Consider the following 17753-nt stretch of genomic DNA (forward strand, 5'->3'; position numbering starts at 1 on the left):
GCAGTGGATATTAGAACCTGAATCTCCCAGTCAATAAGGAGTGTCTTTTGAAACTATGACTAGATTTGATCCCAAAGAAATCACATCTTTGTTCCATGTAACAAAAGAGCAAGCAACTGTCCAGGGATCGAAAATAATAAAATAGGGTTTTTTAATCCTTTAAGGACTTTTGTATCTCTATGCTTTCTTGAGATCATCTAATTTTACACCTCTTAAAATGATGTAAAAGTCTCATAATAATTTTTGTGGCACACATAGGTGCTCTCTCAATAGTAAATGTTTATTTTCTGGAATAGACAAATGTGGTTGCCAACCTGAAGAGATGATGGAACTGATGTAAGAGGGAAATGGAAGTCACCACTCCTCTCCATATTCAAACCAGCTCTGGCAAACAATTTTAAACACCTATTTGAGATAATTTTTTTGTTGCAAAATTCTATGAATACAATTAAGAAATCATGCCTTGAAGGAAGAAAATAAGCTATTTAGCTAATTATAATCTTACTCTCTTCAAAGCTTTACACACTATTTATCTCTTAAATTTGCATAGTTATTCATCATTTATTAAATTGGCATATCTCTTAAATTAGTTCCAGTATTGCAAAACCTGCTTATTTATATGCTACTTCGATGAAGTTTTTAATGTACAACCATAGTCTCAGTGTTAAAGGGTCTGTGAAACATTTTTGAAGCTTAATACAATAAGATAAACAATAAATTATTAATATTTTTGAGCTTAAACTTAATTTCTGACTAAATAGCTTAAAAATCCTAAGAAATTAACTTCTAATGTGTCAAAAGTTTCTTGAAGTTTGAAGGTGTTAAATGTGAGTCCTACAAAAAAATGGGCAAAGTGAAAAAGAAGCTTTTTTGTGATACCCATGGATGTTTCCAATTTTTATCCTTTTATTTAATCCTATTTGTAATTAAACCACTCTTAGCAAATTCATTTTCACTATGGAGATACTACAGAATTTACTCTTAATACTGAATGCTGTGGATTTATCTGTATTTTTATCCATGTACAGGAGAAGTATCAGAAGGAACAGTACAAGCTGAAAGAGGAATGGGAAAAGGCCCAGAGAGAAGTTGAAGAGGAGGAGCGTAGATACTATGAGGAGGTATAAAGCTCAATGGAGAAGGTGGTTCTTTGGGGCTTTTTTTTTTTTTTTTTTTTTTTTTAATTTAAATGCACCCACTTATGGGTGCAAAAACAACAAAAAAATCATCCCATAGCTAGATTAATTAATGGAAATCTTCTTCAAGGCTGAATTCTGAGGAGGATTGTTTCTCTTAAACACTGCCATAGATGTTGAGGAAAAATATTTAAATATTTGGACAGGTATCCTCAGCAGCTCCGCATAGGTGGAGGTGTCTAATTGCTGTGCAAGTCTGGGTGAGTCAGTATAGCTCTGTCTGGGCACGCTCAGACTTCCCTGCAGGGCCAGAGCCCTGTGTATTTTGGCATATACTTGGTGGAGCTCCAGATTAAATTGTTGTCTGCCTTGGGTTTGATCATGGAGGAATTTTGTAACTGGCCTTAAAAAAAAATCCACAGGAGATGTTCAAAGCTCACAGTTGTGGAACATTATTAATCTAGAAAATAGTGATTTTCTTCTGTCGTACATAGATACTTGTTGAAGGAAACTGGAAAATATTTAAAAGTTTGTCTATGCATTATGTAAATGGATGGTTTCTCATCTGTGCTTGAGGGACATACTTGTGGTCTAAGCAAGAAATTATTTTCAACTTTCAGAATAAGTTTCTCATGTACCAAGGGTAATTTCATACTTTTATATTAAACTTAATAGACTGGTGCTCTGTGAAACAGTAGTTCTGTGAAGTGAAGTATTTTTTCTTGTTTTGGAAATTCCATCTCAGTGGTAAAAGGAATGGAAGTGCAAAACCTTGAAGAAAATTAAAAGTTGAGGTGTTACCATTATTCTTGGTACTACAAGTCCTTAACTATCCCTCTAAATATGGCACATAACCAAATCTTATTTTTCTTATGTGTTTTATAAACTCATAGTTTACATTCTGTATTTTTAACTCCCACTCTCTCCTGATCCTTTTTCTTCAGGAACGAAAGATAATTGAGGATACTGTAGTTCCATTCATTGTTTCTTCAAACTCTGCTGAGCTCCTCTCCTCTTCTTCCTCTACCACTGAAGGAAACAAGACAGTGGTGAGTTTCTCATGGAGTAGTAAGGCACTGAAGAGTAAGCCATCTTTAGTGCAGTTTAATCCTTTGCTAAAGGCTGTCAGAGTCTGGGAGCTGTAAGAGTAAGGGTATTCCCTGGGTCCCATCTCTAACTGGTGGTGCCTCATAGTGCTGCAGGTTACAGATTTTCACAACTGAATAGCTGTATTCCCAAGCAAACTGCTGACATCCCATTTTCAACTAGAGCAAAGAATGATACTTTCCCTCTGCAGCTGTCTCTGTTCTTTAATCAGTGCTGTGAAATTTTAATTATGTTCCAAAGCTAACAGACTCTTAAGTGGTTTTGAATCCAAAATCTCAAGTGTAAAATAGTGCTTTATATATGTCAGATGAGACAGAATCCTACCTCCTCAGTTTTCCTCCTTTTCTTTCCTGTCACAGAAAGCAGCAAAACAGAGGAATGTTTACTCTCTTATGTTTGGGTTTTGTTTTGGTTTTTTTTCACTCATGCAGCACAAAATGTTTAATTCAATGCATCTAGCATCTGATTAAATTAGTGTTTGCAGAGATCGGAGAATGACACCCCAGATGAGTTCACAGCTGAGTAAATGTGGGATTTACAGACATAATTTTCTCTTGCCTAAGGTACCCCTTTTTCCACTGAACTCCAGGATTAGGAGTACTGTATCAATTGTATCAACTCCCCTCACTCTTCCTGCCCCCTTGTTCTCACTCATCCCTGTGCAAAGGCATCAGCCATGGCAAATTTTCCACATGGTTGTGTAGCAGTAAGTTCCTTGGTGCAGCTGCTTATGCCACAGTCAGGACTCTGCCTGCGCCCAGAAGCAAAGGATCTCATGCCATTGCTTCCTCGAGCTCCACAAGTCAGATCTGAACCACTCCTGTACCACTTTGGAAGTAGTACTGGCATTGCCCTTTGAGGATGCCCAGTGCATGTAAGTGATGCTTTGCTCCTAGGCACTGACAGCAAGCTGAGGTCATTCACAAAGTCCTCACAAGTCCAGTGGCAGACTGTCTAGACTCTGAAAATAATTCAAGGATTTCTGCCAAAGATTATGTAATGGGAAGTTTTAATTTGCCATCCTTAGCACCATAATTGGTACCTAACTTATTTCATGCTCAGCTTAGTCCAACCAGTTGTTGTTTCAGCTAAAGTCTTAATTAAATCCAAAGTTAGCCTTACCAGGGTCATATGGTTCTACTATATAAATGTGAGATGTTCATTTTGATAATAAGATGTGTCAACACAATTTATCTAGGGGCAGCCTGTATTTTTCCCATGCATGCACCAATTCCAAATTCAAAGAAAGCTCCTTATTCCCTCTTAATTTGTCTTCTAGAACTCAACTGATTCAAACAGCTGTCCAGGGGAAGGCAAGCAAAAAGAAGTTACGAAGCAAAAAAAGCTGCTCTGGGAGCAGGACAGTGTGTCATCTCTGAAAAGCAAGGAAAGTGAACTCTGGCAAGAAAAGAGGAGGTATGTACTTACCCTAAGCATTTCATAGCCCTGTGGAGCTTTGTGTTCTATTGGATTCTGGGGTATCACATGTGCCCACAATTGATGCTGGAGCACCAGCACTTGGTGGGCTCGATGCAATACATCTTGATCACTGTTCACTGGCCCCACAGACAGATGCATGTGTGGCAGTGCACAGTGCTGGTTGTGCATATCAGAAGGCTTGTCTTTTCCTTGTATGGCTTTGCCAAGAGGTTGTCACAGCAACCAGATCAGACCTTAGACAGCTCAGACATCTGTGTACATCACTGCACTGTGTCTTGTGTACATTTCACAAGCCATCTGAAGGACTAAAGGAGCTGTAGCTGTTTTCACTCAGAACCTTTGAAATTGCCTGGCTGTCTCAGAAATGCCATACCCAATCTTGCCAGGTGGTGTTTGAAGTCCTGGACTTTGCTCAACTGCTACTTAACAGGTTTCACAAAAGAGGAGAGGCATCTGATGATGCTGAGCAGTGTATAGAGAACATGGATTAAAGCCTTTTTTCTGTCAAAGAAGCTCTTTTCTACAAATCCAAAATTATCTTCAGCACATCTAAGTGGCAGTTGGAGGTAAGCAGGAAGACTTGGACCGTTTGGAGACAAACTTGTTAATTCCTTAGTGTTCTCATTGGTTTGTCATTGCAAAATTGACATAATAACAAAAATCTTTTGTGTAAAAAATAGACTGATATTCAAAAGTCTGATTTAGCCATTATGTTCTAGATTATATTTCTCCTGACTTTTTTGTATACAATGCAATCTTTTTATTCGCAGTGGAAATAAAGCACTCTCAGGATACCCAGGGACTGGTATCTTGAAAGGAGGAAGCGAACAGGAGCACCACGTGCCAGTGATGGATCGCAGCTCACCTGCCAGACTGAATCTGCCACTGACTCAGGATGAGAGTAAGACTCTTGCTGTGCATATGTTTTTCCCCAGATAGAAATCAGGCAGAAACCAAACTTAAAGAATTTTGGAAATTGACATACACATATATCTTCAAAACTGGAATGTCTCAGACTAAAAATTTATTTTATGTTAGCAAAGGTAAATATGTTAAGGTGAAATTTAAACTCCTCTTGTTTTCATCAGAGATGACAATTTCTGCAGCATGTATTTTGTTTATAGGCCTGCATGTTCACAGTAGCAGCTAAAAGGGTTATTTTCCATTTTTTACATAATCTTGCATACATATAGGATTTATCATGATACAGAGAGCTTATTTACAACACTCGTTTTGTGTTTTTATAGCTAATTCTTCATGTCCGTTTCAGTCCAGTCAAAATCACTACATGTGATATGTAACCTTTTCAAGCCAAGCCTAAAGCAACATCTGCCTCAATTTTGTCATTAGCAATGTCTAATTACATTTAAAGTTAATTTATTTTTTTAGCTCCCATAAGTATTGATGTTTTTGAAGGAAAGAATTTCCCCAAAGCATTGATGTCATGCGAGTCAGACAAAGACAGAAAGTGAATGGAAATTCTGAAATCAAGTTTTAGATTTTTGTTTTCAGTTAAGCATAAAAATTCATTATTCTAAAAAATCATTTGTCTATGGATGGAAATGTTTTCAGTGTTATTACTTGCTCCAAATGTGAATTCAGTCTATTAAACTTAGTAGGTTTGCATTCCTTGTCTCAATTTTATTGTATTCTTAGTGCTTTGATAAAAATTGCACAAAGAAAGAAAGCAAGCAGAATGTTTATTAACCAGCAATACAGCCTTGGGGATTTGTAGTAGTGATTAAGCAAACTTAACAGGTTTGACAATTTTAAACTACGTGTGCTAATAGCCCTGCTTCAGGGTTTTCCTAGGTTCTTTTCAACAATTTGGTCCTCTGCAAGTATTGTGACAGCTCCTTTCTTGCCTCTTAAAGCATCCCATCCTTGCTCCCTCCTTAAGCCCTTAAATAACCCCAGGTGTGGGGTTTTATTTTCTTGATATCAAAATAGGTAACAGGCCTTTCATAAGCCCCAGCAAAATTTTCATTCTCTAAACCAGATGGCTGGCACATGGCAGGGTAAGGCTTCTCTCCAGCTGTGAGCCACAAAATTCATTTTGCAGGGTCTAGCTAATGCACTGTTTCTCAGAGATAGGGTGGTTGGCCTGGGCATCTCACAGGTCATTGCTTTTTGCTGTGAGGCTGTTACTGTCACTGAGCCATCTGAAGCATGGAAGAAAATTACCAAGGAATTAGTATTCATCAGTTGATTTATGGAGAGCAGTGACTATAACACCATCCCCTTATCTCTTGCTATTGAGAAGTTTGGATCCTCCAGCACCATAGAAGTTTCAGTGTCTCTGGTGCTTCCTTCATTACGACAATTACATTATTTTCCCAAGTGGTGTTTGTGGATGGCTGTTTGACCTTGCCCTTTCCCCCTTCAGAAATTCATTCAGCAGCAGGGTAGATCATGTGTATGTGAGAGTAATGCAAAGGAATGATGTTCCATAGAGGTCTTTTGATGTAGCAAAACCTGTCTCTGACTTTGTGGGGGGTTTCTGAGAAGTTTGTTTTAAGGAACAGTACATCTCTCTCCTTTGTTGTGGGCCCACAATCCATGATGGTTTATAAATACTGACAGAAGTATTTTGCCTCAGATATTGAGTTTCCCCCACCTCTCACTGCAGATGTCTCCTGGAGTCAGCAGCTGCTGACAAAGCGATCTCCACAGTGCGCAGAGGACACTGGGCAGAGGCCGTTCCTGGGCCAGTCTGTGGGACACCAACCAAGCTCTGCAGGGGAAGCGAGGAGGTGAGAACATAAAGGTTATTGAAGAGATTGAGAAGTCCTACTTGCTCTGTTCTCTCTTATACTCCTGCTCAGCATCCTTTATTGGTTGGGTTTGATGAGTCCTGCAGTGTGAAGACACCCTTCACGTCTGGCTTTCCCACAGAGACTGCTAACATTTATCTACTTGATTTCTCATTACAGGCACCACAGTTACTAATTTCAGGAGGGAGCACACCCCCTGCTTGCCTCCCTCTTCTTTCACTGTAGCTCAGCACATATTGGCATAACTTTTCATGTGCTTAATTTGTTTTAATTGCCTGAGAAAAACATTTATAGCTAATAAGTAGCTGAATATGAGGGTGGGAATGTCAGGTTATATCTGTCTCTGAAGCTGTCATCCAAGAATTTCATGCCCCATCTTCCAAACATATATCCATTGCTACTTTCTAGTCCTTTTAAAAGAAGATACGTATAGGGTAGTATTTGCTTTCTGCTGTAAATTTTGGTGAGGTCTTTTTACTTTGCTGCTTTGCCTGTGCTTTTGAATAAACCTTAACTGAATGGTAAAACTAGATCTTTTGGTAAATAAGGGATCTGTTTGTTTAGTATTTACAAAAAGAAGCTATGCAATGAGAAAGGAACATTGTTTTCATTAGCATATATATGAACACAGTCTTCTGCAGAACCTATTACCTCTGTTAAGGTTATATCCAGTCAAAACTAATGTAGATTGAGGTTTGATTACCTATTCTTCATTCTAAACTGTGTGTGTGTTTGAGGAAATTGTTGTTTAATCTGTGAATTGTTTTAGGCTGTTACAGTTTGGATCAGTCCTGTGATTTCTGATAATAAAAGCCATGGTTTTGCTCACCAAGCTCTTTCAGAGTAGCATGGACACAAATTAACCATTAACCAAATAAACCACCTTTCTGTGTTGGTAGCTTCCTTTTTGCTCAGTAAAGGGCCAACAGAGAGTGTAGTGTGGTGTGGTGTGACTTGGCTTAACCCTCCTTCATCATGGTGGTAGCTATGATGGATTGGCGGGGCGGGCAGGAATCTCCACATGGCTGATTACCTTGTGAGTTACCTGACTGAGCAGCAGTGAGCAGACAGAACCAAAAATCCTGAGATTCACCAACTGGAATTTCTCCATACAAAACCTGGTTTTATTTGTTGTTCAGCTGCAGTAATCTACATCTCTGCTGTATTTTAGGGCAGGCTATCATGAGAACTTCCGATCTGGGCCGTCATCTCCCTGCTCTCCTGCTGCTCTGAGTCAGTCACCCAACAGGTACTAAAGGTCAATAAGGAATTTTGCAGACCAAACACATCTTGTAGTTGCTGGTGAACTGCCAGAGTGAAAAATCACATTAGTATTATGTGGATGCACTATTAAGTCTGCTAAATGTTGTAATTCATAACTGTCCATGGGATAAACATGTAGTTCCCTCTCCCATATACCTTGCCTGCTTCAGTGGTATTGTTATGTTTTCAAATAACACAGTTCAGAAAGCACCTCCAGAACTCTGCTTGATCACTAAAGTTTCATTAAAACTGAAATAGGACAGTATAAACCTCAGACAAAGTGTGATCTCAGAGTGCTTAAGCCAAAGAATGTCTTAATTGTGACTAGTCACAAGCTCAGGAGTAAGATCTGTTCTAGACATTGGCACTTGCTGATTTAAAATTTTTTTCCTTTAATTTCCAAACTAGAAACACCATTTTGCTTTTTTGCTGATTTTTAATTTGGCCATAATCATGATAATCTCATAGAGATTAGAATGATTGATTTTCTTGTGCACTCTGTACATCTCTCAGTGAGTTATGTGTACCAACTCTAAATAAATGTTAACTAGCCTGATTAAATCACTGATAATTTGGGAGTATATTAAAATCAGTTTGCTTATTAGATAGGGTAAATTAATACAACACAGAAATTTTCTTTCTTTTTAAATTACATTTTTCTTCACTTTTCAGAGCAAAGCCCTCCTTCTGATGTCATCTACATTGATGTGAAAATATTGGGATTTTTTTGCATGGACAATTTATTATGTTTTTCTAACCATAGCTGCAGTTTTAGTGGGATTGCCTTTCCTTGCTACAGGTTGCTAGTTGTGATAGCTACTTCATATTATTAAGCAGCTGTATTCTGATCTGAGAATCTTTTGCATGATCTTTTCCTGAAATAAATCTTATTTTTGTAAATAATAGATAGGATGTAATTCATTTTTCCACTAAAACATTAGAAAACTCTTAAAAATTTCCTGAGATCTGAAACTTTAATTTGCTCTTGTAAAAACTCTGATAGTGGAGAAGAAATAAAAACAAAGGTGAACTCAGGAATAACATAGAAGCAGAATGGTTAAGGCTGTAGGAAGGGAGCAAAGTTATTCTGAAAGGAATAATGATAATGAAGCAACAAGAGGATCATATGTCTGTGCTGCCTGTGTACATGGTGGGTTCAAGAGCTGGAAACAAGGATAATTTTCTAATTGTCATGAGTTTTTCTGCTGTTTCTTGTGTAGTTGAGTAGGATTTCATCTAATTGTCTTTTCAAAACTCATGAAATATCACTAAGTTTCTCTCCTGTTTTCAGCCCTGGCTGAAAAAAGCATGGATGACACAGAATGATGGGATCCCTTTTGATCTCAGGTTCATCTCACTAGGTCAGGCATCAGTTCTGGCAGGCTGACAGGCAGGAGAGAAGTGAAGAGTGTGAGACCCATAGAAGTGGGCACCTGCAGTGCTATTAAAACCATTATGAAAACAGGCACCAGTTATTCCTGGGGCTCTGAACCTTCACCCACCTGTCATCCAATAGCAGATTTAGGAGAGAGGTCTAGACAGTCTTCCAGAACCCCTGAAGGTGCAAGTTGAAGTATTTTCTGCATTGCAGGTGGAGATCCAATTTCAGGTTTTCTCTGACTAGTTATAGTATTAAGTGGCTGCAGCAGCACAGTCTGAAATGAATCAGCCAGTGCCTGGTCTGTGCTATTATAGTTATGCTGTCACTATTGGCTTCACCAGCTTGATTGGGTGCAAGAATAGCATCCTGTTTTCTGCCTTGCAGTGAGCAAATCCATTTGTAAACAAATGGAAAAATTTCTGGGCTGAGAATCTGGCTCAGTTAATTTGTGTGAATCGCTGTGGCATTGGCTAGGCCTAAGTAACCTTTAATATAAGGGGGGTGAGGCACTGAGGCAGATTGCCCAGAGAGACTGTGGACTCCCCATCCCTAAAGGTGTTAAAGGCTGCAATGGATGGGGCTCTAAATAACCTGATCTAGTGGAATGTTCTCTGACTTTCACTGGGGGTTGGAACTACATCATCTTTAAGGTCCCTTCCAACCCTAACCATTCTTTTTTCTGTGAATCCACAGACATGGTTCCCTGCAACCAGGCCTCTGTTAAGAGGCTTTCATCTCCCTTGATCTAGCACAGCAGACTGGCAAGGAAATATGTCTGAGTTGCTGTCCATTTAAGGATTTTAAGCCCTTTGCTTGCTTATCTGGAAGGCAGTCGTGCAGGTGGATTCAGTAACATGGCTGAAGGGTCAATGTGTATTTATGTAAACCCCTCCAGTGCTCCTTCCTCCCACGCTGTCCCTCTTGATAAACCTATCTAAATATTTGGCTTCATTTTAGCATTAGTTGCAGTGTTCTTACAGCCATGTTTGTCTTCTAGGTCTGTCAGCGGGAAGAAGCTTTGTTCTACCTGTGGTCTCCCTCTTGGAAAAGGAGCTGCCATGATTATTGAAACACTTGGTCTTTATTTCCACATTCAGTGCTTCAGGGTATGGTTCTTGCTTTATTATGAAAAACCTCAAGTCGTGCACAGTGCAAGTAGAGAATAGATGTGAAACTGAGAGGACCAGGGTATTACATGGTTGTTATGTCTGAGCATAACATGTGAAGAAGTGGAAATAACACAACTAATGTGTTGTTTTGCAGTCAGACACATTAATTGGACTAAAACCTGTGATCAAGCAAGCAAACTTAGCTTCTGTACTTACAGGGGGAAAGCATAATCCAATTTCTCTATTATACTAATTGTTTTTTAAATATAGCATTACTTACCTTGCAAGTTTTTTAGGTGGTTTTTATTTTTTCCTTCCAAAAGCATGATCAGTCCCAAAGCCATCTTTGATCTGCCCCATGGTTGGAAAGCTTTGACTATGCAGTGAATGGTGTATTCTGGCTTTTACCAGAAATATTTCTTGACTGTTCTTGAGTGTTTCAGTTTGGAAATAACCTCAAGTGTTTTCTAGAGAAATCAGAAAGCATCTGTTTCCATTATCTCTGGCTCAGTTGATATTAGACATTTGTGAAGACTTTTTTGATTTTAAACATTTACCCAGACTAAATCTCTGGCCTCTTTAAACTTTATCCATCACAACTTACCTGCCTCCAGAATGCAGCCTCAAAGTCAGATGTCCCATAAAAGAATTAGGCTTTACTTCTTTGTAAGCAGAGGCTGCTGAAATCCAGCCTAAACACTTCTAACTCTGTGAAAACCCTCTTACTGGTTTGCAGTGTTCCCCAGGAGTATGGGCTTCTGGGGGGGTATTTTTATCACCGTTCCAAGAACTACTTAAACAAAAGTAAAAATTTGGGAAAAGTTGTGATAAATAGTAGAGCATGGTCTCTCTTACTGTCTCTGTTCTTCAACTGACAGTGTGGCGTTTGCAAGGGCCAGCTGGGAGATGCAGCAAGTGGCACAGATGTCAGGATTAGAAATGGTCTCCTTAACTGCAACGATTGTTATATCCGATCCAGAAGTGAGTACCAAATCCTGGGAGCTCTGAAAATACTGTGGCCATGATTTTAGCTGGAGGCTTTGTCCTGCTCTGACACTCAGGTGTAGCTTCACCATGGGAAGAGGAGTCTTCCCATGACATTTTAATGATTTTCTCATATTAGAAAATATTTCCAAGCCCATTAAATTGTCTCAGAGGATCTCTGCTGACCACTATTAGACTTAAGGGCTGTTTCTGTGCATAAACATAAACTCCTATGCTATGCACACATATTGCATGACCCAGAGGCTTGGATCTCTCACATCACATGAGACAATGTAGATTATTCTACCCGATCTAGGACCCTGGGCCATGTTTGGAGAAGTACCCTTTTTTTAAATCTCCAGGCCTCCCTTTTTTGGACAAAATGATAATGTAAAATATTAAGAACATTCTGTAACTCATAATGAATCCTTCTGGTGGTATCCCCAAATATGTGATAAGTAGTGTTGCTTGCCATAAATTTTGAAGAATGAGTCAGAAAATTGCATGCAGGAAAGAAAACTGTGTGATTTTACTGCCTTAGAGCAGGTCACCTAAATGTCTTTCTAAGTCCTGGATTCCTGTGACTGATACCAAATTACTAGAACATTTCAGCTTTGCTCCAATGTCACCAATGATGGTCAGTGCCCATGCTGGTTTCCATCTTGTGGAAACAGTAAGATGCAAAACAATAGGAGTAATTGTTGTCTTCTTGTTAAATACTATTTGATGTACTCGCTGCCTACAGTTCCAACTGGTAAGTGGACATCTAGAGCTCTTTTTACTTAATATTTCCCTTGCCCTCTCTCAAAAGCACTGGCTGTAGAAATTGAGGACTAGGAAAGGTACCTTCCTACCTCTGCCAGAAAAAAAATGGGTACTTTTGCTCTGGTGCTCCAGGAACAAGCTTCTTCTCCGTCAGCAGAGCTAGAGGGTGCTATTGTATAACTGTTTTTTGGCAATTTTTTTCTTAAATTCTGCTAAGAAAATTATTTAGTTAGTTAGTTATTATTTGACCTGAAATATTTAGAAATAGCTTTTTCCCTTTGTGCTTAAACCTATAAACCTTCCTTATGTGGATGAGGTCCTGACCCTTAAAATGCAGATTTGCACCTCTGGCTTTACACAAAAGAGAGAGGAAGGTATGAAAGTTATAATTTCCTTTTCTTCTTAGTCCTTATTGCTTAAATAAAAATCAATGTACCTTGAGGATAGATAAAGGCTCTAATAAATTATTGGCTTATATGCTGTAGAAATCACTCTCTCCATCACCATTTCTACAACAGTGTTACTGTAGAAAATGCATTACAGAGCTGTGTGCAGTGTTTCATGTAATAATGTTTTGCATTTGTACATACCAAGCAGAATGGTAACCAAGTCCATGACAGAGGAAATAGGTTTTCAGAAAATGTATGGCTACTGAAGAATAATTATGGCAAGGGGTTTTTAATTTTTGCAACAAATTACCTCTTCCAGCTATGTCCACTGGTCATGCATAATCTCAAATCCAGGTAGTTTAATTTAAGTTACAGTAACTGTTGTCGACAATTCAAAGGGACTGCTTTTGACAGAACTGCAAATATTGCTAGTTGCTGTTTTTTAACTAAAACTTGATACACTGCACACCTGAAATTAAGAATAAACTGGTACCATGTCAGTGTTTGGCCTTTCAGTTCTGGGAATAATAATGCAAAATGTTAAATCAGTTGTTTGATTGTATGGCTTGTGCCTTCTGCCCCTGTGGCTGCATCTGAAACCTGTGCAGCACTGGGCAGAAGTCTCTGACTAACCTAGGGTTGGTCATTATTGTTTTGAGACACTTACGGGCATCTTGATTAAATATTTTGGCTCCCAGAAGCTTATCTGAAAAAATGGATTATTCTGTTTCAAAATAAATAGTAAAAAAAGATTACTAGAAAAGCATTAAGGATTATGTAGTGGTCCAGGGTACAAAATATTTCTGGTTTTCAAATAAAAGTGGATGTAGTTTTTTAACAGTAAAACCTCACAAGGAAGGAAGTTCTCTATTCAATGTCAAACACAGGGAATGGTCACAAGTTGATGAGTGTCAAAGTCAAAGGCAAGAAGTAAATTAATGAGATTCTCTGAATTTGGCCATTCCCTGTATGGCCAAATAACACAAGGAGTCTGTAGTTACCAGGTAGCACAAGCTAGGCACAGCTGAAGATGACTCGACAGTCCTTTACTATTTTGGCACTTCAGAGACTGAAATAAACATACACACAGATATTTTGGACATAAAATAAGATAAAACTTAATTCAGAATGCATTCAACACGTGGCAATGTATTTCCATTGGAATTATGCTGAATCTTTTTAGTAGTTACTGCCCCAGCTTTGCAGAAAAAACAGGGCACAAATATATATAGCTCCAGATACATTTTTTTTTGAATTGTGGAGATCATGTAAATAATAATCTGTATTTGTTAAAATTTGTAACCAGTTACTTGTTTTGTTTTACCTAGCTGCTGGACAGCCAACTACATTGTGACATGACTTTCAGTCCTAATAAATTTCAAGAAGGAACTCTCTTCTCATATGTATCGGCTGCCTCCAGACAATCACTTGTAAAAGCTTGAATCCATGGACATGATGGCTCTCATCTCGTTTTCAAAAACTCACAAAAAGCTGCACCTGCTCCTTTGAAATGCAATATGTTGGTTTTTGCTTCCTTAAGAAATTTGCAAAATATGTATGACCGTGTTTGGGAAGGCAAAGCCTAAGTACTATTAAAAAAAAAAGCAAAACCACCTTTCAGGTATGCTTATGATACCCAGTCTATTACCTTGTTATTTTGAAAGTAATAAGAGAATAAACATGCAATAAAGCTGTTTTGTTTTAATATTTCTAGCTATTAAAAAGTTTAAGTTTACAGAACCTTTATAGAATATGCCAACTTGAGCTGAGAAGTAATTTTGAAATAGTATCTAATCAGTGCATTTGAAAAACTAAACATCACAGCACGACTTCTCTGTTGTAACTGAAGCTATAACTTTTTTTATACAGAGACTAGTTTGATAATACATCCTGTACTTCTGAAGCATTTTTTGTTTATATTACCTTCAATGGAGGGTAGAAGTTAAACAAATAAATTATTGCACCTTTAGTCATAGGATTTTTTGTTTGTGTACCTCAAGTTATGTTCATGACTATAGCTTAATATTCTCTGAAATAAAGATTTCTTCATTAAACCTAAAGACTGCATACCATTAACAATGGAAAAATTCCCATCAGGAGCAATCCTTCTTAGTAAGTCCAGAAGCCTGTATTGTTGTTAAACTCAGTGAAAGATGATGTGGGGAAGAGGCAGCCAAGCAGGCAGACCCAGCAGAGCTGTGGGTCTCTGAGCTGCAGTTTGATGCTGTGGTGAAGCTTTTCTCTTTGGCTTGTAATTTGCCAATTGATTTGAGTGGATTGGACACCTGCTCGTTCACTTGCAAACATTACACTTGGTTGAAATCTCATGCAGAGATGTGTTTTGGGTACCCCCCAGGGTAGAGAATTAGACATCCTTGAGCCTGTGTTCCTCCATCCACTGTCCAAAAATAGTCAGCAAAACCCAGAAGTGTGGAAGACGGGCAGGGAGGAGGCTGGAGCCACAGGCAGAAAAACTACCTTGCCTGTGTTTGGGACAGTTTTCCTTTGTGCTCTTTGATTAAGCATGTGCTCCTTACTAAAGAGATCCAGCAGCTCATTGAAACAGAGGTTCAGCAGGTACCTACAATACACAGACAAAGTTAGGGAATGTATTGCAACTGTAAAATATCCTAGCACTTTTTGGTAAACAGTTACTGGAAATATCTTCAAATGGAGGGGAAAAATATTTTTCTGCCTTAAAACAACTATAAAACTAATTGAATAGAGATTTCTTTTATCTACGTGCATATCTGTCATCTTTTGATGTGTTGGTAAATAGAAATGAAGCGGTTATTAGGGAAGCAATAATTCTGAGTTGTTCTCTAGATAGCAATTATTTATTGAAATGCTAGACAGTTGCTTGCATGTGAGTTGCATAACCATGCAAAACTGCATGTCATCAAACACACACATGTGATGTCATTGGAGGACATTGTGACTATCTGCTGGAAAGTTACATGTTACTTCCTTAATATTGTGCCTTAGAAAATGCAAAGCTGTTGCACACAGTCAGCAATGACTTATGGATGCAATAAATCCAAAAAGCTGAAGTCCTTTGTGGACTTCACCTGGGGAATATTTTTAAATAAAAATAAAATAAATTAGACTAATGTTTTGGAACTAAAAGTGATATACTATATTTTGATCAACCACCTGCATGATTTACTGTTAAAAGGTTTTGATAAGCAGGATGCTTACTTTCTGCTTGTGGTTGTTACAACATTTTCCCACAAAGAATGTGTAACATGGAAATTCAAGAAGCAGATTTCGTAACTGATGTGGTACATCTGTATGATTCCATACACTGCATTAAGGATATGTAAATATATAATGTCTGAACCTAATTTTTAAATGAGACTGTGCATGCTTGTGCATCTATTTGATATGAGTCTCTAGCACTGTTTCACCCACATGATAGATGTGCAGATCAGTTCCCAAGTGTATCACAGGTTGGTTGTCTCAGAGGTCAGGTCCGCTTCTCATTCATGTAGGGGTAAGTGCCCAAAGGGCTTAGGAGCATGGTTGGGATAAAGTGCATGAAAGAGGGGGGAGGGATATTGCATCACAGACACATCACTGGGGCTCTGGAGCTGCTTAGAAACTGATCCCAGTGTCTATCAGATAGTTTTGTATATGCATGTTTTAGCAAAGTTGATTGTACTCAAAGTGAAATGAAGCAGCACTCGATGATGATGATTTTTTCCCCTAATGAACATGTATTCACCAGCACAGAATAATTTTCAACAGTTTTCTAAATTGTACTTGCCAACTTCTTATGTTTGATTTTATATTCCCTCCAGAATCTCACATGGAAAATTCATTCCGTCTAAGATTTTTTTTTCTTTTTTTTTTTCCCAGTTTAAACACATTAAGATGATACATTTCTAATCAGGAACTTTGAGCACAGAAAAAAATTAATGCTCTCCTACATTTGAACTGCAATGTAAATGTATTTGTTGCAAAAAAAATTACTTATTATTACTGAGCAAGTACAATATCTGTAAGGGGTTTTAGATGTTTTGGAATTTATTTAGCCTCTTACTACGTCAGAGAACCTGAACAGGTGTCATAACCCATCTGTATTTCACAAGCCCATCTTCATGGTGTATTTTTTCCTTACTCTTGCTATGTAGTGTTATTGATGCAGTACATGGGTAGTTTTCAGTGAATGTTGTAAAGGTTGGTGAGCCAGAAGGGGACCATCCTTATCTGCATGTCCATTCAGGGACAAGGATTGCTCTCCTAGCTGGGGCTAATGTTGAATATCAATTATGCTAATTTTCCCTTTATTTTATTTATTCTAAAATGCCTCTGGAAATTAGGAAAACTTGTCTAAAACTCAACAGCTTTTATAGTAAATGTATGTTTATAAATAAAATGTTGATTACCTTTAGTGGTGTTGATTTTACTTATTCTAACTAACTTCTATTGCGTAAACCTGGATTGCAGAGTAGAGGCTTCTGCTTGGTTGGGCTCGGCTGAGTCAAACAGCATTCTCCAGGACTTAGTGTATGAGATGAGGCAATAAAAAAGAAATAGCTGAGATGTCAAAATACACTGTGGATTACCACAGGAAGCTGTAGTCCTCTATTCACAAGAGCTCTGTGGTAAAAGATGAACAGAAAAGGCTTTCTGTGGAGAGGCAAACCCAAAGTCCTCAGACCTTTCATCAGTGTTGGTGGACTGTGGTTCCGACCTTCACTCAACAAAGTACTTTATATATGGCAGTGATAAATATGTGTTTGGTTAATTCTGTTTGCCTGTAGCAAAGATCCTGCAGTTTGTGCTTAGTTTCACATTTGCTGAGGTATCCCACTAATTCTTGAATTGCAAGAAGGGTGTGACTTGTCCAGTCACCAGCAGAAAGTTCACACAAAATTTTAAACTAATAACTGCCCCTTTTTCTACTGTTTCCTTGGGTCTTAAGTGGATGACAAGTTTGGGTTTGTGCGTCTCAGCTCTTAGATGAGTCATGGAGACATACAGACAATTTAGGGTTTTTTTCATTCATTCATTCATTCATTCATTCATTCATTCATTCATTCATTCATTCATTCCTTCCTTTTTATCCTGGTTCCCTAATGGCAGTGGTGGTGGCCATACATTATTCCTGTGTGTCCATGAAGGCCAGCATTTCCCTGGTGGCAGGGCCGTGCTGGGATTCCCAGCAGTGCCATCAGTGCCCTGTCTGCGGGAACAGCTCGCTGCCGCTGGAGGTTGCTCTGAGGCTGGATTTGGAGGCAGTCAGGCAGCTGTATCTGCTCCAGCAACTCTGCACCAAGGCTGCTTGGCACACAAACACTGTTTCCCTTATGAGCCAGGGAAAATGGTGGCAATCTTGGTATGATTTTTTTTTTTTTTTGTAATATTATTACTATTTTGTGATGAATGTGACCTGCACAGTC

General features: G+C 38.5%; 1 protein-coding gene across 10 annotated transcripts in view; it reads left to right on the forward strand.

Annotated features, from left to right (window-relative positions):
* The window catches only part of LIMCH1 (LIM and calponin homology domains 1), a 173337-nt gene extending 156596 nt beyond the window's left edge, over positions 1-16741 (forward strand). For 9 of the 10 annotated variants that reach the window (XM_085577833.1, XM_085577826.1, XM_085577828.1 and 6 more), the window contains 9 exons: positions 1029-1121; positions 2081-2185; positions 3523-3659; positions 4454-4584; positions 6313-6436; positions 7629-7706; positions 10099-10207; positions 11089-11191; positions 13677-16741. In XM_085577833.1, coding sequence (XP_085433959.1) covers positions 1029-1121; positions 2081-2185; positions 3523-3659; positions 4454-4584; positions 6313-6436; positions 7629-7706; positions 10099-10207; positions 11089-11191; positions 13677-13702 — 906 coding nt within the window. In that variant the 3' untranslated portion in view covers positions 13703-16741. The remainder of the gene's footprint in view (positions 1-1028; positions 1122-2080; positions 2186-3522; positions 3660-4453; positions 4585-6312; positions 6437-7628; positions 7707-10098; positions 10208-11088; positions 11192-13676) is intronic. The other variant, XM_085577825.1, reaches the window with a different exon arrangement.
* The last annotated feature ends 1012 nt before the right edge of the window (positions 16742-17753 follow it).

This window comes from Lonchura striata, chromosome 4 (genome assembly GCF_050655825.1).
Source record: "Lonchura striata isolate lonStrDom1 chromosome 4, ASM5065582v1, whole genome shotgun sequence".
Lineage (NCBI taxonomy): Eukaryota > Metazoa > Chordata > Aves > Passeriformes > Estrildidae > Lonchura > Lonchura striata.